Here is a 26,020-nt window from a genome sequence, read left to right on the forward strand (position 1 = left end):
GCAGCCAAGTGGGCGTCTGCTTGGGTTTCATTCTTGGCCTGGCTGACAGCTGGTGTTCAGGCAGGCACCAGCACAACACCCTCACCTGGCTGGTCAGAAAGCAGCCAGCTGGCCAGCCCCAGAGGGCTGGGCGTGGGGTGGAAACCACTGCAGTGGCCTAGACAGCCTGCGGGGATTAGGGGGTTTAACATCCCATATTTAGCCACGGGATGAAGAGATTATTGCCAGCAAGCGCACGGAGTGGAAGCCTGGAAGAGCCCATCGCAGATGGCTTCCAGAGGCTGAGGGGCAGGTGGTGGCATGGGGGGCTCCAGGAACAGCCCAGAGAACTTGCTGGCAGCTGGTGGCAGGGGGGCGCCTCCCAGGGATGAAGAGCCCACTCTTCCATGCAGAAAGAAAGTGCGGCCCGTCCAGTGAGCAAGGACTGGGAGTGGTCTTTGCCCGGCCCACCCACAAGCCCAGCTGCACCCTTGCGCTGCTTTCCCTGGCTGGCGAGTCTCTCCGTTTGGTCTCCACCTGTGTCCAACTATCTAAAGCCCAGCTGCTCAACAGCTTTGCTTCTTGCCAGAAGATACTGGCTGGAGAACCAGGGCAGAGGACCCTTGGAGGCTCTCCCAAGGCACCGAGTGGCGGCTGCAGCAGCAGAGCCTCCGCAAAGACGGCATCTATTCGTCCCTCCAGGATTTTCAGGACCTTCTCCCTGAGGGTTCAGGAAGTGCTGTGCGGAGGCCGCAGCCCATGCCCAAGGATGGCCAGCTTTGTGCGACTTCTCGTGTCTGAAGTGCAGCGGATGTTATCGCAGTTCTGGAAGGCCGAGCAGGAAGCAGAAGCCCCCACCTTCTTCCTGGAGGCACCCCAGACGAAAAAGCTGCTGGAGCAAGGAGAGGCGGGGGGCTTGCGGTTCGGCCTGGGCTCCATGCAGGGCTGGCGGGCCCACATGGAGGACGCCCACACCACCCAGCTGCAGCTGCCTGGCGCGCTGGCCGGCTGGGCTTTCTTTGCCGTGTACGACGGCCACGCAGGCAGCACAGTGGCCCGCTTCTGTGCGCAACACTTGCTGGAGCACGTGCTGGAAGCCCAGGCCTTATCAAGTCTCGAGGAAGACCCCGAGGCGGTGAAGGAGGGTGTGCGCCAGGCCTTCCTAGCCATTGACAAGCGCATGCAGGCCTTGTCACAGGCAGAAGCCTGGGAGCGCGCGGGCTCGACTGCCGTGGCAGTCTTGGTGTCACCAGGCCACTTCTACTTCATCAACCTGGGCGACTCGCGGGCCCTGCTCTGCCGCTCAGCCACTGTCACCTTTTACACTGAAGACCACAAGCCCAGCAAGCCAAGTGAGCGGAAGCGGATTGAGAACGCCGGCGGCACTGTGACGCTGGAGCGAGTCAACGGGTCTCTGGCTGTCTCCCGTGCCCTGGGTGACTTCGACTACAAGGCTGTGGCCTGGCGTGGCCCCACCGAGCAACTGGTGTCACCTGAGCCAGAGGTGTATGAGTTGGAGCGCTGCCCTGCCGAAGACGAGTTTTTGGTGCTGGCCTGTGACGGGGTCTGGGACACCTTTGACAACACTGGACTGTGTGCTTTTGTGCGCTCCCGCCTCTGCCTCTCTGGGGACCCTCGGGACGTGTGCGAGTGTGTGCTGGATGCCTCTCTGTACAAGGTGAGTCTTCCCCCTGCTGCCGTGGAGAGGAGGAAAGGAGGGGGCTGGGTGGGCCAGGCCTCTCTTCCGGGGGCTCCGCTATTGAGGAAACTGACGACCACTTTGGTGTCTTGATCTCACCCATTAAATTACCGTCATATGTATGTATTGACGTACATGATGACTTACAAATAATACAGGTCTCTGCCCTGAGGATGTTACAGCCTAAATGTCAGTGGTGAGGACGGCCTCAGAGGGAGATGAAAGGCAGGCCATCCAAAAGGCCAGAATCACCAAGGATGGCCCCAGGCAGATGTAGCTGGGTTTCATTTCCCCGGCAGTGAAGCTCAGGGCTACATACTGTGGAGTTCATGCTCTCAGGGCCATCCTCATCAAATGGGATCATTTGGGATCTCTGTTCCTTCCCTTTTGCTAAACTTCTACCTGGTACTTGTTGGATTTCCCCCTTGCGGCCACTTATGCACAGAACTCCCTCCAGACACCACCTTTCATGTTTCCTTCAAACCCCTCCTCAAAATCCACCTTTTCCATACAGTCTGTAGCACAACCGTCTGCGATTCTCATGTGCTCCCGTAACGAAGTACAGGCAGCTAAGGACAAAACCTGCCTCCGCCTCTTCCCCTGCCCCTCTTGGTTTAGTTTTAGATGGACCCCGCTTACTCTTCTTCAGGTGCCACATACAGGACAAGTGCTCTAATGGGGCACTGTAGGAACAGGATACTGGAGCAGAAGTGCCCACTAAGAAACAAGAGGATGCCCCAGCCACCTGGGTGTGATTGTTGAAGGTCTGGGACACCCCCCCCCCCACCCATGCTTTAGGGGCAGGCCATTCCCAATGAGTGGGTGTGGGAGAGGAGAATGGTAACATCATGCCAAGACCAAGGTCTAATCCGCGCTCAAGCAGCTTGCCCAGAAAGCACCTGGATCCAGGCAGATGAAGCTGGTCCACCCCCTTTGCAGAAGAAGCTGGGGGTGGGGGACACATCCTGGTGGGTGTTTCACAGCCAACTCTCCACTCTGTCTGCAGGGCAGCCGTGACAACATGACTTGCATCATGGTGTGCTTCCCAGCTGCCCCTGGGGTCTCCCAAGAGGCCTGGCAAAAAGAGTGTGAGCTGGATGCCTACCTGGAGAAGAGGGTGGCAGGTGAGTCAGACCTTCCTCCTTCGGCGCCTGGTGTAGTGGCACTTTTTGATGTGCATGACACACCTGTAGCCACATCCCATCAAGACTCTACAGCAAAAGAGGAAATCAACATTTTTTTTCCTGCCTGTTATTCTTACTTTGAAACTTATGATACTTCATCTAAAGTTCTAGCTCATTGATTCTCAACATTTTAGAGGCTGCATTTATAAATGCTGAGGGGTGTTGCTATAATGGTGATTGGGCAGCAGTGCTCCCCCCCTCCCCATAGCAGCTTGTTTAACCCTTGATGCACATAATCTGATCTGCCCTGTCTGTTTTGCAAACAAAAATCGGGTCATGACCCACTGGTGGACCCCAGACCCACAGTTTGAGAACCACTGATCCAGCTCATTTAATTCCAGACTCTTGGTATGCATTGCAATAGTTTAAAACAAAGGTATAAAAATGGGGAAATGGCACTAAACACACCCCATATGCATATGAGGGTTTTATTAAGGTGGTAGGCTCTGTGTTTCCACAGAAATCAGCCTCTCTGAGTTAAGCAGCAGTGGCGTCACAAGGGTTTGCATCACCCAGTGCAAGAGGCCAGCAGGTCACTCCCATGATGGACCTGCTCCCATGCAGTTTGCGGGCAATGCCTCCAGCACTGGGCAAGGTGATGCGCCATTGCCCCGCCCCCACTGTTTTTTTGGCTGTAACTTTTGATAGAATAGAGATAGTTCAACACGGTTTGTTTCATTGCATTCCTCATGAAATTATGCGTCAGATGATATGTAGCATGATAGTATTATCTGAAAATTCCAAGATTCCAACCCCTGCTAATTGGGTAAGAGGCACTTTTTCAAGTGGGTGCTCCTCTTTTTTTTAGCAGGGGGAGAGTAACTGGCCCACCTCACCCCAGCACTGTCTGTTCTGGTGGCTGTCTGCTGGTATTCTTTTGCATCTTTTTAGATTGTGAGCCCTTTTGGGACAGGGAGCCATTTAGTTATTTGATTTTTCTCTGTAAAGCGCTTTGTGAACTTTTAGTTGAAAAGTGGTAGATAAATACTGTTAATAATTAATAATAATTTAAAATTTTTTGGCTAGTAGTGGTATAACCCCCCTGTGCACATCACCCAGTGTGTGTGATCACACTCTTGCGGTAGGACTTACTCCCATGTGCATAGGAGTATAGCTCCAGGCTGTCTCCGAGGCAGCCCATAGGGAAAGACAAGGGAAAGACAAGGTATGTCTCAGGGCAGATGCCTCAGTTTGCCTCCTGCGGGGCCAGAGGCTGCTTTTCTGCTAAGTAGTTTGGAGTTGTTTCAAAGGCAGCACCTAAGCAGACTGGGAGTCCTTATTGGTCACAGAACACAGAGAGACAGGAGGCAGAGGGGGAGAGGGGCTTCAGCTCTGAACACAGTTGGAGGTCTTTGCTGTTCCAGTTGGTCTGCTTGCAGGCCGAAGACCTAAGCTGTCTGGAAGTTTAGGAGAGCTTGTCTGAGTTCCAGGTGGGTGTTCTCTTCCTCATGCCTACCTGGATGTGCTGCAAGGGACTGGCCCTGGGGCCTCCAGCTGCTGGCCCATCATGGACTGACAGCCCCTTGCAGGCTCCCAGAGGCTGCCAAGCAGAACAATAGACAGCTTTGACTGAGTGCTTCACTGTGATCACTCAGATTTGGCACTTGGGCAACTTCCTTGCCAACAGGAGGGCTCTGCAGGAATAAATGAAGGTAAAGCTACCAGGAGCACTGGAGGTCCGATCCATTATTGTTGGGGGTGGGGAGAGGTGAGCTGTCAGCCAGAGAAAGAATCAGCAAGCAAGGAGGAGGGGTGATTTCTAACAAGTGATGCCGCCCCGTTTGTCCTCTTATGCCAGAGATTTTCGAGGAACTGTTGCAGCAGGAAAGGGGTCCCAGCCTTGTTGGTGTGTTCCAGTGCCTGGCCACAGAGGTGAACCCCAGTCTTCCTCCTGGGGGAGGCCTGGCTAGCAAGTGAGTACAACCGTTGCAGAGGGGCACCGCCCCATCTGTATCCCAAGCCAGGATTTCACACCAACTCCTACATTTTATTCTAAAGAAAACACAAAGGGGTCCCTCAATGAAGCCCCCAACTGTGGGGCAGGGGCAGAGCCAGGATTGGAGGAGCCCACTGGTGGGGGGGACGACAGCAGTTCAGCAATTTATTTGCTGTAGGTGTATATCTAAAAACCGAAACAAAGGCTGGGAGTAGGTGGGTAGAAAAGTCCCTTGCCCCACTCTTTCTTTGAGATCTGGTTCAAACACTTAATTACCTTATGGAACTCTCTGCCTCAAGATGTAGCTTTGCCTGATGTTTTAGGGCCCAATCCTATCCAGCTTTCTAGTGCTGATGCAGCTGTGCCAATGGGGCGTGCAGTGCATCCTGCAAGGAGTCATTGTGGCCTCCTCAAGATAAGGGAATGTTTGTTCCCTTACTTCGGAGCTGCATTGCGGCTGCATCGGCGCTTAAAAGTTGGATAGGATTGGGTCCTTAGACACCTTACAAGGAGACAAGAAACAGGGCCCAATCCTATCCAACTTTACAGCACTGGTGCAGCCAAAATGCAGCCCAGAGGTAAGGGAACAAATGTTCCCTTACTTTGAGGAGGCCTCTGTGACTACCTCCCCACCAAAGGATGCAGTACCCGCCTCATTGGCATGGCTGCACCGGCCCTGAAAAATTGGATAGGATTGGGCCCATATTCATGGAGGTTGGGTCAGCTAATGGCTGCTGGTCGCAATATTCAGCTCCTCCAGGTTCTGGGGCTGTTGCTGGGGAGGGGGCAATGCAGGTGAGAGCAATTACCTTTGTGCCTCATATGGGGCTTCCTGGAAGAACCTGGCTGCCCCCTGGGGAACAAGGAGCTGGACTGAATGAGTCTCTGCCTCCAGGTCACACTAAAGTGCAGTTGTTTCCAGAAAACAACTGGGGCTCAAGCCTGCCCTGAAGCCACGCTCTGTCACTTGCCCCTTCTGCCCTCTAATCCCAGCGGCTTGAGCGAGAGCCCTCTTGAGAGCCAGGGTGGGGTAGTGGATGATCCAGGTTCAAATCCCCCCTCAGCCACAAAGCTTCCTGGGTGACCTTGGGCCAGTCACTTTCTCTCAGCTTCACCTACCTCACAGGGTTGTTGTGAGGACAAGAAAGAGGGGAGGAGCAGCTGTGTAAACCGCCCTGAGCTCTTTGGAGGAAGGGCGGTATAAAAATGTGAAAATAATAATAATAATAATAATAATAATAATAATAATAATAATAATAATAATAAAATGCCCAAGGGCCACTGTCTCCTCACTTTGTTCTGAGGTCACCAGCTTTCCTTCTAAAAGTGGGAGGGGGCTTGGGGGGGGGGGGAACTGGGCAGGACACCATTTATCCCAGCCTGCTGCCATCCTGTTCTCCTTGCAGGCGAGCTGTGATCATGGAGGCCTACAACCGAGTGAAGCAGAGATATGAGGAGCAACAGCAGCTGCTGGTGAGAGATGACCCCCCCCTTTCCTGCCAGAACAGGTGCCTCTTCGCCCCAGGAGCAAAAGAGGGTCTGCTCTGCTCCCGGGTAGCCCCCCACCTTGGTGCTCTCCACGCCTCCCAGCACTTCTCTGTTCCTTCACCAAAGTCCTTCTTTTTCTTCCCCTTCCGTCTCCCCACTGCAGGCCCCCAGTGCAGCTTCGGCTTCTAGCTGAACCTACCACAGGCCCTGGACAACTCTGGCGGAGACATTGAGAGCGAATCTGCTCACTGGAAGGTAGCACCCGGGCTACAGGGATGAAGAGCAGCAGCCACGGCTCAGGCCAAGGCAGGACGTTTCTGGGCTGCCCCCCCCCAACAGAGACACCTCTCTTCTCTGCATGATGGTTTGCTCTCCACAGATCCTGCCCATATGTCAGGAGACACCCCGTGGCATTTCTCAGAAGGGAAGCTGCAAATCGCAGATTCTGAGCCAAACCAGCAGGTCCATCTAGGCAGTCCTTGGCGAGTCACCTTTTCATTCCAAATAGCCTTTGGCATTTGCCAAGCTCCTTCCAACCTCCACCTGATCCTCCCCGAGTACAACTCTGTGAGGTAGGCTGCCATTGTTCCCTCTTCCACAGAAGAGGAATACAAAGGGGAAGGGGCTTGCCGAAGACCACTGCATGAATTCACAAGGAAAACATAGGTCTTTGGGGTTCAGGAGCCACAGAGTCTGCAGAGGACAGCCTTCTCCCTCATCCCAGGTTGCAGTTATTCCATAGTGCAAGAGGGAACTTTGCACAAGCTCAGGGACACTTTTGTTATTAAATCTTACGATCTAGGGCAAAGGCACTGAAACCACTTTCAGAAATTAGTTCTCCCCTAATTCCATGTGACTCTCAGATACTACCTTCTGCAGAATAGTCCTTGTTTGTCTAGAGAAGTTGTTTTCATTCATAGTCTCAAATTTAAGATTCTGGAGTAAATCTTCCTCCTTATTACCATGCGGACCATACTGTCTGTCCTCTGCAAATATGCTTTGACCCTTCAAAATTCCACTTCACAATTCTGTGGCTGCGCTGATGGCAAAATTGGTGAGAATCTTTTCATCATTTTGTACATTTCACTACAGTGTGATTGTATTTGAATTGCAAAGCACTGCGCCAAGATCTCCATCCCTTAGTTTGGTTTGATCTGTTCATTCTAGCAATTTGTATATTTTCCCTAGTAAAAAGATTGTGTGCATTCACACAGTGCCCTGAAGGGATGATTAAATTTTGTTTCCTTTTTGCTTGCTCAGTATCCTTTTGTTTGCAAACATTAAGACAAGGGCACAGAATGGGGGAAACCAAAGCACGAAGAAGACATAATGGGAGGACATAGAGAGCCTATGATTGTGGCATATAGTGAGAATTGGCAGTTGTGGAACAGGCTGGAACGTACTGCAGACACTCACCTATAAGTCAGTCTCACAGATAAGTCGAGGGCAGGTTTTGAGCAAAAATCATGGAATTTTCTATGACCCACAGAAGTCAGGAGTTAAACTTAGGGGGGTGTCTGACTATAGTTTTGTCTGATTTTATCCGAGGCCAAATCCTGAAAAATAACCTACCAGTAATTGTTACCTAAGAACTGTACAGTCTCTAATTTATTAAAAATATAGTAAAAGATCATAAGATACATTTTTATTCTTTAACTTTTTATATTCTGGTCTTCACCACCTGTTTGTAAACACTATCAGAGTAAGTGCACTGTAAACAACATACCAGTAGAATAGTGGTTTCCAGCCTGGGGTACTTGTAGCCCCAGGGGCACTCAACAAGACCTTTATGTGTATTTGAAAAAGAATGGAATAATGGCAGAAAAAGGCAGGTAGTTCTCCAGAATGCCTTGCAGGGCCAGCAAGGCAGGAAGGGAGGGAGGTAGTTGGCTGTGAAAGCCCCACCAATAGCTAGTTTTTGGACTTGAATTCTTGTATGAGGGCCCAATCCTATACAATTTTCCAGTGCTGGTGCAGCTGTGCCAATGGGGCATGCACTGCATCTTGTGGTGGGGCAGTAGTCACAGAGGACTCCGTAAGGGATGGGAACATTTGTTTTGCTCTGCAGGGGACAAAAAAACTCTGCAGAGAATTATTAAGATCGCGCAGAACATCATCAACCTTCATCTACCAGCTTTGGAGGACATCTATACATCTCGCTGTCTGCAGAAGTCACATAGTATTCTGAGAGACCCCTTCCATCCGGCTCATAAGTTCTTTGAACTGTTGTCTTCGGGTAGACAATACAGAACTATTAGAGCAGCACCACACGATTCCTGAACAGTTTTTATCCCACAGCCATAATTACATTGAATAAGGCGATATAGTTGTTACCCTGCTCCTGGGCATTATGGTCTGTTACACTGTTTTTATATTATGATGCATGTTGTATAGAATGTGGGTGAGTGTGTAGGGTGTGATTGTTGGAATTGTTGTATATATTTATGCTTGTATCTCAAAGGTGCATAAATTTCATTGTGCTGTAGCACAATGACAATTGTTGTTGGCAACCTTCAGTCTCGAAAGACTCTGGTATCGCGCTCTGAATGGTGGTTCTGGAACAGCGTCTAGTGTGGCTGAAAAGGCCGATTTGGGAGTTACAATCCCTTCCACACCGGGAGCAAGTGCAGTCTGTCCCTGGTCTGTCTCCCTGGCTATGGGCCTTCCTTCTTTGCCTCTTAGCCTCAGACTGTTGGCCAAGTGTCTCTTCAAACTGGGAAAGGCCATGCTGCACAGCCTGCCTCCAAGCGGGCCACTCAGAGGCCAGGGTTTCCCACCTATTGAGGTCCACTCCTAAGGCCTTCAGATCCCTCTTGCAGATGTCCTTGTATTGCAGCTGTGGTCTACCTGTAGGGCGCTTTCCTTACACAAGTTCTCCATAGAGGAGATCCTTTGGGATCTGGCCATCATCCATTCTCACAACATGACTGAGCCAACGCAGGCATCTCTGTTTCAGCAGTGGATACATGCTAGGGATTCCAGCTCATTCCAGGACTGTGTTGTTTGGAACTTTGTCCTACCAGGTGATGCTGAGGATGCGTTGGAGGCAGTGCATGTGGAAAGCATTCAGTTTCCTCTCCTGTTGTGAGCGAAGAATCCATGACTCGCTGCAGTACAGACGTGTACTCAGGACGCAAGCTCTGTAGACCTGGATCTTGGTGTGTTCCGTCAGCTTCTTGTTGGACCAGACTCTCTTTGTGAGTCTGGAAAACGTGGTAGCTGCTTTACCGATGCGCTTGTTTAGCTCAGTATCGAGAGAAAGAGTGTCGGAGATCGTTGAGCCAAGGTACACAAAGTCATGGACAACCTCCAGTTCATGCACAGAGATTGTAATGCAAGGAGGTGAGTCCACATCCTGAACCATGACCTGTGTTTTCTTCAGGCTGATTGTCAGTCCAAAATCTTGGCAGGCCTTGCTAAAACGATCCATGAGCTGCTGGAGATCTTTGGCAGAGTGGGTAGTGACAGCTGCATCGTCGGCAAAGAGGAAGTCACGCAGACATCAGAGTCAACTCACGCAGAGTCAACACACTCACAATGACAATAAAGTTACTACTACTACTACTACAACAGAAGTTGCTTGAAAAGCCCGTACCCCTGAGCAACCTCAGAGATAAGGTGAGGTGATGATCTAAACTTGATTTATTGGCAGAGATTTCTCACCCTATAGGCAACTATCTAAGGTAGTTTATAAGCTTATCTTTCTTAAGAAATCCAATCTCAGTCTAGAGTTCCAGAGGCCTGGTAAAAACATCTGCACAGAGGCACCTTCATCTACATTAGTACTTAATTCCAGGACTAAAGGCCAAACAGCATGTGTTTCAAGACTGACAGCTCAACATCTTTTTCTTTTCCCAAAAGCAGGGGTAAAAGCAGGAGGGGGATCTGGATCAGGTCCACAGGGCTGAGGCTACTCTCTTCCCCCATGCCTGCCAACTACCCAGCACAAATCTGAAGTTTCATAGAAAATGAAACCTCCAAGCACTTATGCACTCATGCATGGGAAAGATAGTGGATAGAGAGATGCTCTTTACACTCTCACATAACACCAGAACCAGGGGACTTCCACTAAAATTGAGTGTTGGTAGAGTTAGAACAGACAAATGAAAATATTTCTTTATTTAGCGTGTGGTCGGTCTGTGGAACTCCTTGTTGCAGGATGTGGTGACGGCATCTGGCCTGGATGCCGTTAAAAGGGGATTGGACAAGTTTCTGGAGGAAAAATCCATTACGGGTTACAAGCCATGATATGTATGTGCAACCTCCTGATTTTAGAAATGGGCTATGTCAGATGAAAGGGAGGGCATCAGGATGCAGGTCTCTTGTTAACTGGTGTGCTCCCTGGGGCATTTGGTGGGCCACTGTGAGAAACAGGAAGCTGGACTAGATGGGCCTATGGCCTGATCCAGTGGGGCTGTTCTTATGTAGTACTTAGCTTTGGCACTGAAGACTGATGGGGCGGGCTGAAGGTCTGCATTTTTCTATGTTCCCAACCAGGGAGCAGTGGCGTCACTAGGATTCGTGTCACCTGGTGTGGGAGGCCTACGTGTCACCCCATGCAGTGGGCGGGGCAACACTCCAGGTGGTGGGCGTGGTGATATACCATCGCCCTGCCCCCACTGGATTTTTGGCTGTACCTTTTGATAGAACACAGATATTTCAATGCAGTTTATTTCATGCATTCTGCATAAAATTACACATTGATTGATATATAACATGATGGTCTTATTCCTCCAAACTCTGATTTTAGTGATTTTGAAAACTTGTAGAGTCTCTCACACACACACACCCCGTGTCAACTTACTAACACCTTATTGCAGCAGTTCTCAAACTTTTAGCACCAGGACCCACTTTTTAGAATGACAATCTGTCCAGGACCCATTGGAAGTGATGTCATGGCCAGAAGTGACATCATCAAGCAAATTAAAATACGAATATAATTATAAATAATTAAAATAAAAGAAATAAATAAGGGGGAGCCAGTCTTGTTCCACAAGTGAATTTTCTCTGTAGTTTACCTGCAATAACACCCCCCACACAAAGTATCAGTGAGATTTCCAGCCCTCCCCAGTTTAAAGTTCTTCTATTTCAAGCATTTCAAGATAAAGATCCACCTGGCTTTACAACTGCAAAATAGAAAACTTTCCCCTTACCAGTTCTCTTTTTTTGTCCTTCAAAGTGGGGGGGGGGGAGGCTGCCTTCTGGAGCATTTGTTGCGCTCCAGTTCCATCAGATCAGGACCATTCTGGCGGCCTCACATTCCTCTTTGCCTGGCCTGCCCACCAGCTAAGGCACGTCTGCCTACTCACGAGTAATCATGACCATGTGGCCGAGTTTGCTTTCCATAGGGTTCAATACATTCGCAGATGGGAGGGAGGGAGGGACCTCCTTCTCAGGTGTTTTTTTGGGCTGCATTCATTGGATCAGGACCATTCAGGTGTCCTTGGATTCCTCTCAGCCTGTCCTTTCCGATGCATTAAGGCAAGTCCACCTACTCACGAGTGAATGTGCGATACAGCTTGGTTTCACTTTCCATAGGGCTCCATGCATTTTTTGGTTTCCGGTTTTTTGGCCATAACTTTTGAACAAAAGGAGCTCACATTCCGCATCCAACAGTGTATGGCATGACAGGGTTGCCCCTAAAACTGCAATGTTAGCACATCATCCCCCTAGTGCGCATCACCCCCCTTGCATGTCACCTGGTGTGGCCCACACACCCCACACCCTCCTAGCAACGCCACTGCCAGGGAGACTTTTGCACTGTCCAGGCTGGCTGCAGTTTTGCAGACTGTGAGCAATTCGGGGGGAAACCCCCCTTCCCCCAGTTCCCATCAGGGCATGTTTGCTTTTCCCTTTTCTGGATTTGCCTGAAGCTTTCCAGCACAGTCTTCTCCAAAGCAGAAAAGGTTCTGCTGTTCACACATCCTATTTATGGCAGGAAGGTTACCACCATGATGCTGTTGCTTTTGTGGTGAGATGGGGTCTTAATCACTCCCTTCCCCTTTAGCTGACACCAAGTGTGTTCCTGGGAACACACAAACTACTCAAGGGTCAGAAATTGTCGGCCTCTCCTTTTCTCCACACCTGATTTATTCAATACAGTTTTAGCAAGAAACACACAAAAATGAAGACAAAAACCCACAACTATAACTGACATATAGCATGCGATCCTCTGGTTTGGTATTGTCTGCAGTTCACTGACTGACAGCAGTTCAGACTCAGGGGTCCAGAGACCTTCTGTTTGTAAAGCAAAGTTTCCCCCATAGAGCTTAGACCCTTCCCCGACTGATGGACTGGAGCCTGACATGTTAATTCTTTCTGGGCTATAGTTATCTAAACTCATGAGTCTTTGGTACATCAGAAGAAACTGTCTTCCAGACTTTTGCAAACCAAACCGGTGAGCCTCAAAATGACGGCTGTCAGCGATCCAATTTGCAAATACTAACTTTATATCTATAAATATTAACAAATATAAATCACCAGATCTGAGACACCAGCAGACATGTGAACATTCTCCATGTCAGTTAGCAAAGTCCCCTTGAGTTCCCTGGGAGAGGATCATTTTCTTCATTTTTTTTCCTTCATGGTTGCAGCCCCACACACTCCCTCCTGTAAGCAAGCCCCACTGAAGGCCAGAGCTGCAGGAAAGGCCCTCTGAGAGCTGGAATGGGTGAGGTGGGGGGAGGAGATCTCTCCTGACGGCTTGGCTGACTTCATACTGTCGCAAGCCTGCTAATGGTTCACAAAGTCCTGGGAGTCCTACCACAGTGTGGGGCTGGGGACTGAGGCCTCACCCACCTATTAGTTCAGCAGAGGTGGGGAAGTCCTAAGCACCTCCACCCTCCCACCCAGGTCAGCATCTCTTCCTACAGACTCTTCCAAGCAGAAAACTTACTGGAGCCTTCACACTACTCATAAGCAACTTCTCTGGAGTGGGTACAGAGAATCATCTCAATCATCTTCGCAACAACCCTGCAGTAAGGTAGGACTGCCTGCTCACTGAGGCAGGCTTCCTCTTGGGGTCTCCCCCACAAAAAATTAGGAGGGTGTTGACCAAGGACCAAAGTGGCACTCAAGCTGCAAGCAGGTCTTTGCACCTGGCACAGCTCTTCTGAGTCTCTGCTGCCAATGATAACCATTGCAAGCTTTTATATTACTTTCACCTGCTGATTGCTTATATGGTTGGGGGCTGCCTTAAAATGAGGGCCTGGTCTTACTAAGAACATAAGAACAGCCCCACTGGATCAGGCCATAGGCCCCTCTAGTCCAGCTTCCTGTGTTAATGTGCTTAGTGACTTTGTACTTTTTGTAGTGTTTTGTTGGTTTGAAATGAAAATAACTTAAGAATAACTTCATTATATTTATTTGGGAGCAAACACGTTTGCTTCCAAGTAAATGTGAAGCTGCATGAGGAAGGCAGGCAGGTAGGCAAGCAGGAGAGTGGGGGGTGGGGTTAGCAAGGCAAGGGGGTGAGAGAGCTGAGGAATGAGATGCAGCCCCCCACTTGGCTATGTTTGGCTCCTTTTGGACAGACAGCGAGACAGCTGTGCTGGACTGCCCCTAGCTAGGCTAGGACAGTGTTTCTCAAACTGTGGGTCAGGACCCACTAAGTGGGTTGTGAGCCAATTTCAGGTGGGTCCCCTTTCATTTCAATATTTTATTTTTAATTTATTAGATTTGATGCTACCATGGTATGTGACTGCATGTGGGGAAATCCCTGGAGCACATGTGCACCTGACGATGGCCTATTAAAAGTGTGGTAAACAGAAGCACAAAGACCCCTGACCGTCCAGGTTGTGTGGCCTAGATATTGTGCAACTGTCTCAGAACCATGAAGTGTGGGGTAAAACTGGGCAGCATGTAGTCTGGGCCTCTCCAAGCCCTGGCTGTGAGAGCAGCAGGTGCACTTGGCCATCCAGTTTTTGTATACAGCACCCTACATATGGCTCATGAATGCTTTCCAGACTGTGATCTAGCATGGGTGCATCAGGGATGGGGTAGAAAAGTTTGCAAATCTGTAGATTTGACACCCAGGCAGGGGTCAGCCCCGTGCCTGCCTCTCCTGTGAGAAATGCAAGCAGTGGGTGTGGAAGGGAGGGAGGGAGGGAGGGAGGGAGGGGGTCACTCCTGCCTGCCTGCCTCAGCAAACACCCAAGGAATGTGTCAGGTCAGTGGAAGCTCTTTCTGGAATGACATATTTGCAAAAAAGCGGGATAGCAGCACGGAGCAGACTGTCTCCGGCGGCATTTCTTGCACAACTTGCATTGCAGGCAAGTGCTCCCCCCATTGAGGATAAGCACAGCGGCAGATCCCCGCCATGAACAAAGACCCCTGGGTGGTACGTGCCCTGCCCTCAAGCAAGCCACAGCTCGCCCAGGCAGGCATCCGCTCGGCCAAGCATCCAGAGTCACTTGCAGGCTGGTCTGCTGGCTTCTTCAGCACTTCGCTGGAGCAGGGTGGGGGGAGACTTGCAGGGTTTCCTCTGCTTTTGGCCACAGTGTAGTTTAGGGGATGAATTGGGGGCTGCACCCCAGGAGCGGTATAGCCTCTTCTGAGGGGGAGCCTTTTTGTTGTTATTGTTAAAAACATTGGGTGACCGCAGTCTTGCAAGTTACCCAGCTGTCCACTGGTGGACTCCACTCTGCTTCTTGCTCATCCTTGACCATCCTGGAAGATTTTCAGTCGAGATAGCAGGAGGTGGAGGGTCTGGACTGAGGGCAGAAAGGAGGCCTTGGAACCTGTACAGGCACGTTTGCTTTCTTAAGCATTTCTTCACACTGGTGGAGCAAGAAGGGGGGGGGATTCTGACCTTGGGCTGATACTTTGCTCTGTCTCTATCCAAAGATCATCCCCAGCTGGGACCCCCCCCCCCACTCCCTGTTCCACCTCTTCCTCCAGTCTGGGGAGGGAAAGAGTGGCAGGCTGCTCTCCATACAGAGGGTGTTTCGAAAGACGGAAATTCCCTACAGGCACAAGGAACAGAACAGCAGGGAGAGGACTGTGTGTCCTGTTTAGTTCAGGGGGAATTTGCCAGAGAACCCCCTGCCCCGCCCCAGGTGGCACAGGTGTCTCCCTTTCACAAATCTGACCATTTTTTCTCATTTCATTTCACGTACAGTGTAGCCTGCTTTCCTACAATAAAATATAGGAGGTTTTCTACAGTGAAAGGCTGGGCGTGGCTGGGGATGGAAATGTGAACTCTAGCCATGTGAAAGGCTCTAGGAAATGTGAACTCCAGCCATGCCCCAAAGCATTCCATTAGAGCTGGCAATTCCTGAGTCCTGGCAAGTCAAATGAAATCCTCATCTTGGGGTAGAGACTGAAGTGGGGAGGATGAGCAACATATCAGGGGTCTTTTTTGCCTTCGCTCTCCGGGTCAAAAAATATGTTCTCTCTTTCTCCCCCTCCCCCATGGCCCTACAGTTCTGTGCCCAAAGCAGCAGACAATGGGCAAAGTCACAGATATGATCATCTCTCCAGTGCCCAGTGAGCGCCTTCCCCTGCTGTGCCAGGCAGCACCCAGCACCACTTACCTGAGCCAGGAGGAGGTGGTTCAAGAGGCAAGTGCTGCCCCCTGGCAGGGGCTTCGCAGAGCCTTGCTTTGCCTCCTGGGGGGGCTCTTCATCAGCATGCTAGCAGCGGCCGTCGTCCTCCTGGTGACTATGCCCCGGCTGCACTCGCCCCTGTTCTGGTGGCAAAAGTCTTCCTTTTACCACCTGCAACCCGCTGACTTCCCCGACTCCAACAGCGACGGGCATGGAGACCTTGAAGGTAAGAGGGAGAAGACATTCCATTGCATGCCCTGCCCCAGGCACTCATTCAAGCAACAGCTGTGACCCAGATGCTCCTGGTGGAGGGGCAAAGTGGCAACCAGCAGAGGCCGGGCACGATGGCCATCATGTGGGTTGATAGCAACCTTGTCTCCCACAGCGTCAGACACACAGCCCTCGTTTGCTCCAGTGGCACCTCTGGGCAGACTGTTTGGGAACAGTGCCAAAACTTGCCAAACCTATTTAGGCAGAGTCAAAGGTGGGGGGTGACAAGAGTGTGAGCAAGAACAGTCAACCTTCTTGCAAGTCATTCTCAGCTCTCACCTTATGTGGTTCGGTCACAGGGTTGCAATATGGCATCGATCAATCAACCACGCTGGCCTATTTAAGAGCCCCAACAGGCTGTCAGGAACAGAATCTTCCCCTGGCTGCTGAAATCAAATAACGGGCCCAATTTAGTCAGCTCTGGCACAAATTAAAACCCCTGAATAAGCCAGAGCAACAATAGCTGGGGTTTTGACTGGCCCTGCTTTTATCCTACTCAAGATCCCCCCACCCTAGAAACACAACAGGGGCTCTGGGGCCTGGAGGTGCAGGATTAGCCCTGCTGCGGTTGGACTTGGGCTGCTTTCACAGGCCTTTCCTCTCCCTGGGGAACTCTGGGGGTTGTTGTCCTGCCCGAGGGGCTTCTTCAAGCAAGCCCAGGCAGGTGGGGATTGAGGCCAGAGGGATGGACTGTGGACTTGCCTTGGGATGCTACTGCTTGCTACCCCCCTTTCCTCCTCAGGAGTGAGGCAGCAACTCGGCCAGCTCCTTGCGCTGCCCATCCAGGCTCTAGTGCTGGGCTCAATCCTTGAGACGGACAATGCCAACCTGACCAGGGTGTGCCCTGCCTATGGTTCTCTGAAGGAGCTGCGGGAGCTGGTGGATGAGGGGCACCAGAAAGGTACGTGTGTGGGGGGGTGTCCAGCCTGGCAGAGCACCTGCCTTGTGTGCAGCGGGTCCCAATGGCAGGCAGCACCTCTGCTGAAAAGGGCCTTGGCGGAGGCCTGAGGGAGCTGGTCGCAGCAAGGGGACAGGTGAGAGGTACCTGTGACCTGTTTTGCACAGGGAAGCTCTGTACATCTATGCAGGTGGGCAGGAGACCAAGCGAGTGATGAGGCCCGCCCCCCCCTCTAACCTCCAGAGTCCCAAACACTCCAGCAGTTACTTCCAGGCCCCACATATTCCAGGGGTGAGCTATAAAATGACTGCTGGAGCCAAGCTCTGGTGAGGATTGGCTCAGACCAAGCCCCTCTGCTTCCCCCATCACCATCTCCCTCCCTCCTCCTCTCAGGGATCCGAATCCTGCTTGAACTCCCAGTCTGGGAAGAGGAGCTAGACCTGGTGGCCAAGGACAACAGGACAGCCAGGCCCCTCTGGGTACGCAGCCCACCCCTCCTTCCTTCCCCCCTCCTGTTCTCAGGTCAGGCTGACATTGGTTCTTGGATGTAAAAGGGATCTTTGGTGGGGGGAGGGAATTATGCCAGCCTGCTGTCAGCGCAATTCTTCTAGGCATGTCTGCTCAGAAGTGGGTCCCATGGTCCTTGGTGGGGCTTACTCTTAAAACAAGTTGCCAAGGAGCACAGCCTTGCCTTCTCAAAGGAAGAGCCCGGGCTTTCACAAGCTGTTCTGGCCCCTGTCTGGGTGGGGAGGGAGGCCTGGTTCCCACTAGGCCCTGCCCAAGGCTGCAGCCTTCTGGTTTGCCAATGTGTTCCTAGCCCTGGCCGACTGGGGACATGATGTGCCCTTTCAAGGCAAGCCTCCCCTCCCTCTGCCCTCCACTGCAGGGGGCCCTGCGGTTCTGGCAGGAGCAAGGCGTGGATGGATTCATGGTGGTCAAGGATCCTGCCTGGCACCTGGATGCGGTGAGAGGACTGACAAGGGTGGGGTGGGAGGGCAGGCCAAAGGCAGATAAGCCTGGCAGGGGAGGGCAGGGAACCCTCCTAGGGCCCCTCCCTGACACTACCTCTGACTTCCCTCAAACCCCATCTTCCCACAACTCCTTAGTCGCCATTCCCCACTGTAACCACCACTAAGTACATATAAAAGGACAGGTCCCAGCCCCAAGAAGCTTACAATCAAAAAATCCAGCACAGGACTGAATGGGGAGGGAAAGTTCTTGCGTACACCATTCAATTCTGGGCTGGATTTTAGATTGTTAGTTTCTTGGGGCTGGAACCTCCCCCTTTGCACTCTGTAAAGTGTCTTGCTAGTTATTCCAGACTGACACGGAATACAAGTGGTATAAGAGGATCTTGTGTGCGTGGAATACGACTGCAGGTGTTGACAGCCTGGAGTGAACTGGACAGCCAGAGGCAGGCAGAGAGGGGCCAGGAGGGGTAAGTGTGTGACTGACTTGGGGGGCTGATGGAGTTTGGGAGTTTTCTGTTCTTTCCCAGTCCTCTGTTAGCCCGAGGGATGTGGGGACCCCTAGCGACCACATTGGGGAATGCAAGCTGGTCCTGGGCATGAGGCAATTTTCCCTGCAGAGCTTATGGAAGGAAGGCTGCCTGGTGCTGAAGGGTGTGCCCATCTTTTTCAGCGTCCTGCTAGTCTGGGACCAGAGTGAAGCCTGCAATGTGTCCAGGCAGGTGCCCAGCAGAGTCATCCTTGCCTGCGAGATCAACTTGACTGCCCAGGCGCTGGCCCAAAAGGTGGAGGGGGCCCTGCGGCACCCACATGGACCGTGGCCCAGCTGGATGGTGAGGAGGGCCTGCTTGTTCCTTTCCTTGGCACCAGCCAGTTTGCATCCTCTGGCTCATGTCTGGCTGCACGGGGACACCTGGATTTTGGGGGTTGGAGAGAGCCATTTAGCTGAACTGGGACCTGCAGTGACCCACGGAGGAGAGGAAGAGGGTCCCCTGCTGCCTGTCATTGGTGGCAAGGGTGAGGTGGGGTCCTGGGCCATTGTCACAGCTGTGCTAATCTCACACCCTGAGAAATGAGCCACTTCTGCAGGGCACAGATCATTTCCATCAATAGGAAATAGACAGGAAACCAAACTGTTGGGTTTCTGTGCTTGCTCTTTCTTTCAGCTGCCCAGGAGGGTCCCACTGATGGATGATTTGGAAGAGATCCTGGGGGTACTGCTGCTCACCCTTCCAGGGGTGCCACTGTTGCAAGGAGGGGCAGGCGCCCCACTTCTGCTGGACCAGGAGATGGTAACAGAATAAGTCACTCAGTCTTTGCCTTCCTCCAGCCCACCCTAACCACAGCCTGCCCCTGTAACCTTTGCTGTTCTATGGCTCACAGTTCTAGATGATGGCCAGCCTGTCCACAGGGTTCACTGAGGCAGTCGCCTCGGACAAGGCGGCACAGCTCTATCCACCTGACTGCACCCACTCCTCCTCTTCACTCCCTGGACCGGAAAAAAGGAATGGGGGAGTAGATGGCATCTCCAACACTCAAGCCCAGGCACTCCCCTCTCCTCCACACTTCCTCTTCTGCTCCACCCCCACCCCCCTTTTTTCCAGTCCAGGCAGCAAGTGGGGAAGGAAGCTGTCAGGTAGCCTCAAATTCCTGGAGCTTTGGAAGTGGTCATAACCCAGAGAGAATGTTTTGAGTGAAAGGGGAAGAATATTTTTCCTGCCGAGCCTTTTGGAGGGAGAGAGAAACACATCTTATTTTATTCCTGTAACATTCTCATTATGAATGGTTGAATTTGCATGAGGGGTGTTGGTGTGTAAAATTCTGATCCAACTCCTTGCTGTGGGCAGTGAAATGTGAAGCCTGGCCATGGCCTGCCATCTGGCACCTGAGATTTCATAAAACTTAAATGCAAAGTGGTTGCGCTTTGGTCATTTTGAATGAAACCCTGGCACAGTGTAGGAAATTCCTCTTCAAAGGTGGTTCCAGAACTTGATCCGAGCAGTGAGCATAAGCCCCCAAATAAGGGGCACAGTTCATGGTGGGAGGTCCCCTGTGCAAGCCCCACTGACAGGGGCTGGGCTTGTGCAATAGGTACTTTTCCTGCACTCTCATTCGCGTCAGTTCTGCTCACACAGGAGCCCTGGCAGGCCCACAGGTGCTTTGTGTTACCAACCAAACCAAACCAGCTGGTGCTGCAACTGATGCTTAAATGTTCTTTAAAAAGTGCCACAAGTCAGTCCAGTAAAGAGACAGGACAAGGCAGACTGGGCAGTGCCGTCTGGATCTTCTGCAGAGAGTGACAGAGTGGAGGATGCCAACGCCGCGCCACACCACCAGCATGGCAGCAGCCTCCCCGGGGAGAGCAGGGCAGTTTCATCTCTCGCTACAGGTTTCTCTCTCTCTCTTTTGCAGGCAGCTAGCAGGAATGATGGGCACCCACTGGCAAACCTGTACCACTCCCTGCTGGCTCTGCGGGCAAAGTCCTTGGCCTTACAGGGTGTCAGCTTTGCCCCCCTGCCCCTGGCTAGCTGTTCTGAGGACACTTTTGTCTTCTTCCGCCCCAGCTCTTGCTCAGGGGTCCTGGTGCTCCTGAACCTGGGCGCCCGACCTTGCCAGCTCAGCCTCGGGCACCTTGGCTTCCCTGCTCATGTCAAGGTGCTGTTCAGCACCCACCCTGAGCCACAACCCGAGGCCAACCTGGAGCAAGTGCAGCTGGCGCCACACCAGGCCATCCTCCTCAGAGTGCCTGGAGGCTACGGACAGTGAGCAGCTCACTGGAGAGGAAGAGGATTCTTACTGACCACTGCGTTGCTCGGTTCTTGGCTAACAGAAGAGACACTGTTATCCCACCGCTTGTAATAGACTCAGTCATTTTTCCTGCATGTCAATACATTTCAAAAGATGCTTGTCGTGACTGGTCTGAAAGGATGACCCTCAAAGGAATCTGTCAGGGGAAGAGGTTGGGATCAGAGGACCCTGATTGGACATGTCTGGAACCACACTGAGCCATTTCTGCCCAATGTTGCATATACGCAACAGGGACCAAATGTGTATACCTGTGGGTGGGCAAAAATGGGTGAAGACTGAGGGAAATGGAGAGATTCAGGAGCTGGTGGCACCCGGGGGCCTCCAACTTCATACACACATGCAGGGGGAGGGGGGGTTGAAGTGGAAGAATGCCGCTTCTCCAGCTTGTCCAAGAGCAGGGTCAACATTATCACCACCAAGTGATTAACGCCTTCCCAAGTGCCACCTCCCAGGGTGGATTGTGTCTCCCCACCCACAACACAAACAGGGGAAGGAAGGAGGTCAGGTGGAGCCTCTCTGGACAGGCCTCAAGATGCAGGTCTTACCCTCCAAAGCAGGGTTCAATGCCTAGGGGTCCTGTGACTTGCATTTCCTTGCAAGCTAGCTGGAGAAAAGGTACCTCTGAGCATACCCAGAGTACAACCAGTTCCCACTTTTGGATGAGCAGGACAGAGATCAGAAACAGACCTTCCTGACTGGCTGGAGGCCCAAGTTCTTTCCTTTTATACATTAAACCACTGCCTCTGGATTCATACAAGTGCTCCCTGTGCATTCTAAGCACCAAACTACTTAAGCTGTGAGCCTAACTAGACTTACTAGTAAGTCTCTGAGATCTCAGCTGGATGTACTTCTGAGTGGACATGCACAAGATAGGGCACCTGCTCCCCCCAACGGAGAACCAGATGCCTTTAGAAAACTCAAAAGAAGAGCAATTGTGCCCCATTTCCAGTGGGGAAGAGACAGATGCATCCAAGAAGCCCCCAAGCAGGACAGCCTTCCCTTGTGTACTCCGTTGGCATAAAAAGGGTTTTCCAAGTGTGCAGAGAAGAAGCCTTTCAAAGGTGATCTCCGTCATAGCTGAGTGGAACCTCCATGGACAGAAAACCTCTACCTTATTGTTTGTAGGGGAAACGGAAAGAGAAGGTCTAATTTGCCTTCCTGGAGCTTGGAGGCATTTGACTGGCCACTGTGGGAAACAAGGCTATCCTTGAGGGACCTGCCTTGGGACTGATCCAGCAGGTGCTGCGCATTTTCTTTGCTTCCCAGCCCGGCTGACTCCCAAAGTGGCTCACCCGTTACTCAGTCCCATGTCCTAATCTACGATGAAGCCTCCAACTACAGTGACCCCAAAGTGAGGGGCCTTCAGTACATGCATGTAAGGGGCAAGGACAGTGGTGTCACTGGGGGGGATGCAGGCCACACCAGGTGATGCGCACAGGGGGGTTACGCATTAAAATCACAATCTCTAAGAATAATACCATCGTGTTATATACCATTTGATGCAGAATTTACAGCAGAAGGTGTGAATTTGGAGTGAACTATCTCCATTCTGTCAAAAGTTATGGCCAAAAAACCAGAAAACAAAAATGCAACTGTCTTATGTAACAAGAAAAGTACATTTCTTTAATTCAAAATGGACCAATGGGACTGATTGTTTGAAGAGCCAATGAGATGTTATTATGCAGGGCCTCCGAGAGGAATTTTATCAGGCGGTTCAAAGTTTCTTTTGGGCCCCTTCCCAAAGGGGGAGTGAGTAATGGGGCAGGCAGAATGGGGGGCAAAATAAGACAGGGAGGGTGCTGACAGCCAGAATAGTCTTTGGAGCCCAGGTCTACCCCACCATGCAGCATTGGAAGCTAGATAAAAGTTATACGGAAAACCAAACACACTCCCAAATCTCTCCAAAAATCTTTGAAATATAGAAAATCCATGGCAGAAAAATAGCATCATTGTATTTAGGCTCACACTAGAATGGACCAAAATGAACTTCTGCAGCAGCTGTAGCCCCGCAGCTGTGTCCCTGAGCTCCTATACATTGCTTCATGGTTTTTGGATCCACAAGCCGAAGTGCAACGGTAGCAGGTCTGTTTCCTCCCACTGTGTTAAGGAGGGTCACGGATGCATTCCTGGGCCTGGTGTGTATGGCTTGCAGCAGCAGTTGCCACTGCTTGCCCACAGTTGTGTCCCCAGCATCATGTGCAACCAGTGAATTTAGGGGAGATTGGAAAATGTAAGATCCCACGGACTTTCAGGGCCCCCTTCTTTGACTCCTGGGCCCAGGTACAAATTACCCCCTTTACCCCCCTCTCCTAGGCCCTGTTATTATGACACAGCATAGAACAGGGGTGTCAAACATGAGGCCCGGGTGCCAGATGAGGCCCCCAGAAGCTTTTCATTCGGCCCTCAGGCTCTCAGCTGCTGAGCAGTGCTGAGGTGTTACTGCTGAAACAGCAGCCCACATGAAAACTGGGCTCTCCCATATCTTGAAATATGATCAAGATTTCTGTATTTTCTCTTCTGTCTTGCAGTTAATGACAACAAAGGCAACAAAGTGCTGATTTCTGGCCATCAGCTGCTAATGGCATCACTTTCTGGTTAATGACGTCACTTCCAGCCCTCAGCAGGTGTCCTGAATGCTAACTTCGGCCCTCTGTATGAAACGGGTTTAACACCCCTGGCATAGAACCAATAAGGTGTTAGTAAGGTGTTAGGGCCCAATCCTATCCAACTTTCCAATGCAGGGCAATGCAGCCCTGAGTAAGGTAACAAATGTTCCTATACTTCAAGGAGGCCTCAGTGACTGCTTCCCCACCACAGGATTTAGTGCACACCCCATTGGCACAGCTGCACTGGCATTGGAAAACTGAATAGGATTAGGCCCTTAGTAAGGTTAGTAAGGGGAGGGGATGACACCACTAGTGACCAAACCTGCTAAATTTGTGGTTTGTAGGAATAATATCATCATGTTATAGACCATTCGATGTATAACTTACAGCAGAATGCAACGAAACAAACCACTTTGAAATGTCTCTATTCTATTAAGAGGTATGGCAAAAAACACAGTGGGGGCAGGGCGATGGTACACCACCACACCCGCCACCCAGGCCCATAGCCAGGATTCTAGAGGTGGGGGTGGTGGCTATTTTTTAAGGGGGGCAATGATGTCAGGTCTATACTGGTGGGCAAAATGAAAGGATAAGTACGGGGAAACATCAAAGACCCAAACCCCCCAAATTTCATGAAGAGAAAATAATGTGGGGTTTTTTTTTTGAAAAATGCATTCATTAGCTGTAAAGTCATGTAACAACAATTTGCATAGAATAAATGCATCTCTGCATGCAACGGAAAATGTATTGCCTACATAGAAATAACATGCAACATATACTTTCATTACTTGTAGTGAAAGTGCATATTTAACACCTACTGAACACCTATATAGTGCCTATCTAGCACCTACATAACACCTATTTAATGCCTATCAAGCACCTACACAACACCTATCTAGCGCCTATCTAGCACCTACATAACACCTATTTAACGCCTATCTAGCACCTACATAACACCTATTTAACGCCTATCTAGCGCCTACATAACACCTATCTAGCGCCCACCTAGCACCTAGCGCCCACCTAGCACCTAATTAACGCCTATATAGTGCCTATCTAACACCTATATAGCAGCTATCTAGCGCCTACATAGCACCTATCTAGTGCCTACCTAGCACCTATCTAGCGCCTATATAGTGCCTAACACCTACATAACACCTACTTAACGCCTATCAAGCACCTACACAACACCTATCTAGTGCTTATCTAGTGCCTACCTAGCACCTAATTAACGCCTATATAGTGCCTATCTAACACCTATATAGTGTCTATTTAAAACCTATATAGCAGCTATCCAAAACCTACATAACACCTATCTAGCACCTATCTAGTGCTTACCTAGCACCTAACACCTATATCGTGCCTATCTAACACCTATATAGCCGCTATCTAGCGCCTACATAGCACCTATCTAGCGCCTATATAGTGCCTATCTAACACCTATACAGTGTCTAACACCCATATAGTGGCTATATAGTGCCTACATAACACCTATCTAGTGCCTACGTAACACCTACTTAGCGCCTATCTACCGCCTATCTAGCGCCTACATATCACCTATCTAGCACCAATCTAGTGCCTACATAGCACCTATCTAGCACCTACGTAACACCTATCTAGCACCTATCTAGCGCCTATCTAGTGTCTACATAACACCTACAGCACCTATCTAGCGCCTACATAACAGCTATCTAGCGCCTATCCAGCACCTACGTGGCATCTATCTAGCGCCTATTTAGTGCCTACATGGCACCTATCTAGCACCTAAATAACACCAACATAGCGCCTATCTAGCACCTACATAACACCTATCTAGCATCTATCTAGTGCCTACATAACACCTATCTAGCGCCTACATAACGACTATCTAGCGCCTACATAACACCTATCTACCCCTATCTAATGCCTACATAACACCTATCTAGCACCTCATAACACCTATCTAGTGCCTTCATAACACCTATCTAGCGCCTACATAACAGCTATCTAGCGCCTCTCTAGTGCCTACATAACGCCTATCTAGCGCCTACATAACACCTATCTAGTGCCTATCTAGCACCTACATAATGCCTATCTAGCACCTACCTAGCACCTATTTAATGCCTATCTAGCACCTATATAGCGCCTACATAATACCTATCTAGTGCCTACATAACACCTATTTAGCGCCTATTTAATGCCTATCTAACACCTATATCGTGTCTATTTAACACCTATATAGTGCCTATCTAACACCTATATATCATTTGTTGATGACACATTGCTGATGCCTTGATACACATTAAAATATTTCCTTTACATCAAAGCAAGAGGAAAGCTATGCTGGTCAAATACAGTCAAGCCAGAAGGCTTGAATTGACTGGATCCTCCCAGCTTTCTGAGCTGAATCTGCTGAGAATCAGGCTGGATCCAGCGTGGGTCTGGGAGGGGCACGAGCAGCACCTTCAGAGCCCCGGGCAACCAGGCAGGTAGACCCGGCCTCCGCTTGAGCTTATAGTTTCCGTGGACACTGGTCTGGCCCCCGCCCCGCCTGCACTGCACGGGAGCAGGTCCATCGCGGGGTGATGCTCCGGCCTCCCTCACCGGTGACGCCACTGGGCAGGGACGTGCAGTGGCGAGGAGCCAGGTGAGGCAGAGCC

At 50.9% G+C, this 26,020-nt stretch overlaps 2 protein-coding genes across 2 annotated transcripts; both read left to right on the forward strand.

Moving 5' to 3' along the window:
- The first annotated feature begins 145 nt into the window (after positions 1-145).
- Positions 146-7,880, forward strand: PPM1N (protein phosphatase, Mg2+/Mn2+ dependent 1N (putative)). The gene is made up of 5 exons (XM_066638396.1): positions 146-1,657; positions 2,685-2,802; positions 4,661-4,775; positions 6,205-6,271; positions 6,450-7,880. The coding sequence occupies exons 1-5, from the start codon at positions 368-370 to the stop codon at positions 6,477-6,479; spliced, it is 1,620 nt and encodes a 539-aa protein (XP_066494493.1). The 5' UTR covers positions 146-367; the 3' UTR covers positions 6,480-7,880.
- Positions 7,881-14,603: 6,723 nt separating this feature from the next.
- Positions 14,604-20,733, forward strand: LOC136661130 (amino acid transporter heavy chain SLC3A2-like). The gene is made up of 8 exons (XM_066638148.1): positions 14,604-14,742; positions 15,710-16,057; positions 16,844-17,002; positions 17,393-17,478; positions 17,886-17,963; positions 18,498-18,800; positions 19,134-19,259; positions 20,380-20,733. Exons 1-8 carry the CDS (start codon positions 14,604-14,606, stop codon positions 20,731-20,733), a joined length of 1,593 nt encoding a protein of 530 aa, XP_066494245.1.
- Positions 20,734-26,020: the final 5,287 nt, after the last annotated feature.

This window comes from Tiliqua scincoides, chromosome 10 (genome assembly GCF_035046505.1).
Source record: "Tiliqua scincoides isolate rTilSci1 chromosome 10, rTilSci1.hap2, whole genome shotgun sequence".
Lineage (NCBI taxonomy): Eukaryota > Metazoa > Chordata > Lepidosauria > Squamata > Scincidae > Tiliqua > Tiliqua scincoides.

What these genes read in the sequence shown, in the direction of transcription:
- PPM1N (XM_066638396.1), top strand. Translation starts at nt 368, where the DNA reads ATGAAGAGCCCACTCTTCCATGCAGAAAGAAAGTGCGGCCCGTCCAGT. An exon ending in GGGGGAGGCCTGGCTAGCAA is followed by an intron (nt 4,776 to 6,204) that starts GTGAGTACAACC and finishes TTCTCCTTGCAG; the next exon opens with GCGAGCTGTGATCATGGAGG. An exon ending in AGGAGCAACAGCAGCTGCTG is followed by an intron (nt 6,272 to 6,449) that starts GTGAGAGATGAC and finishes TCCCCACTGCAG; the next exon opens with GCCCCCAGTGCAGCTTCGGC.
- LOC136661130 (XM_066638148.1), top strand. Translation starts at nt 14,604, where the DNA reads ATGAACAAAGACCCCTGGGTGGTACGTGCCCTGCCCTCAAGCAAGCCA. An exon ending in GGACAGCCAGGCCCCTCTGG is followed by an intron (nt 17,479 to 17,885) that starts GTACGCAGCCCA and finishes CCTCCACTGCAG; the next exon opens with GGGGCCCTGCGGTTCTGGCA. An exon ending in GACCGTGGCCCAGCTGGATG is followed by an intron (nt 18,801 to 19,133) that starts GTGAGGAGGGCC and finishes TCTTTCTTTCAG; the next exon opens with CTGCCCAGGAGGGTCCCACT.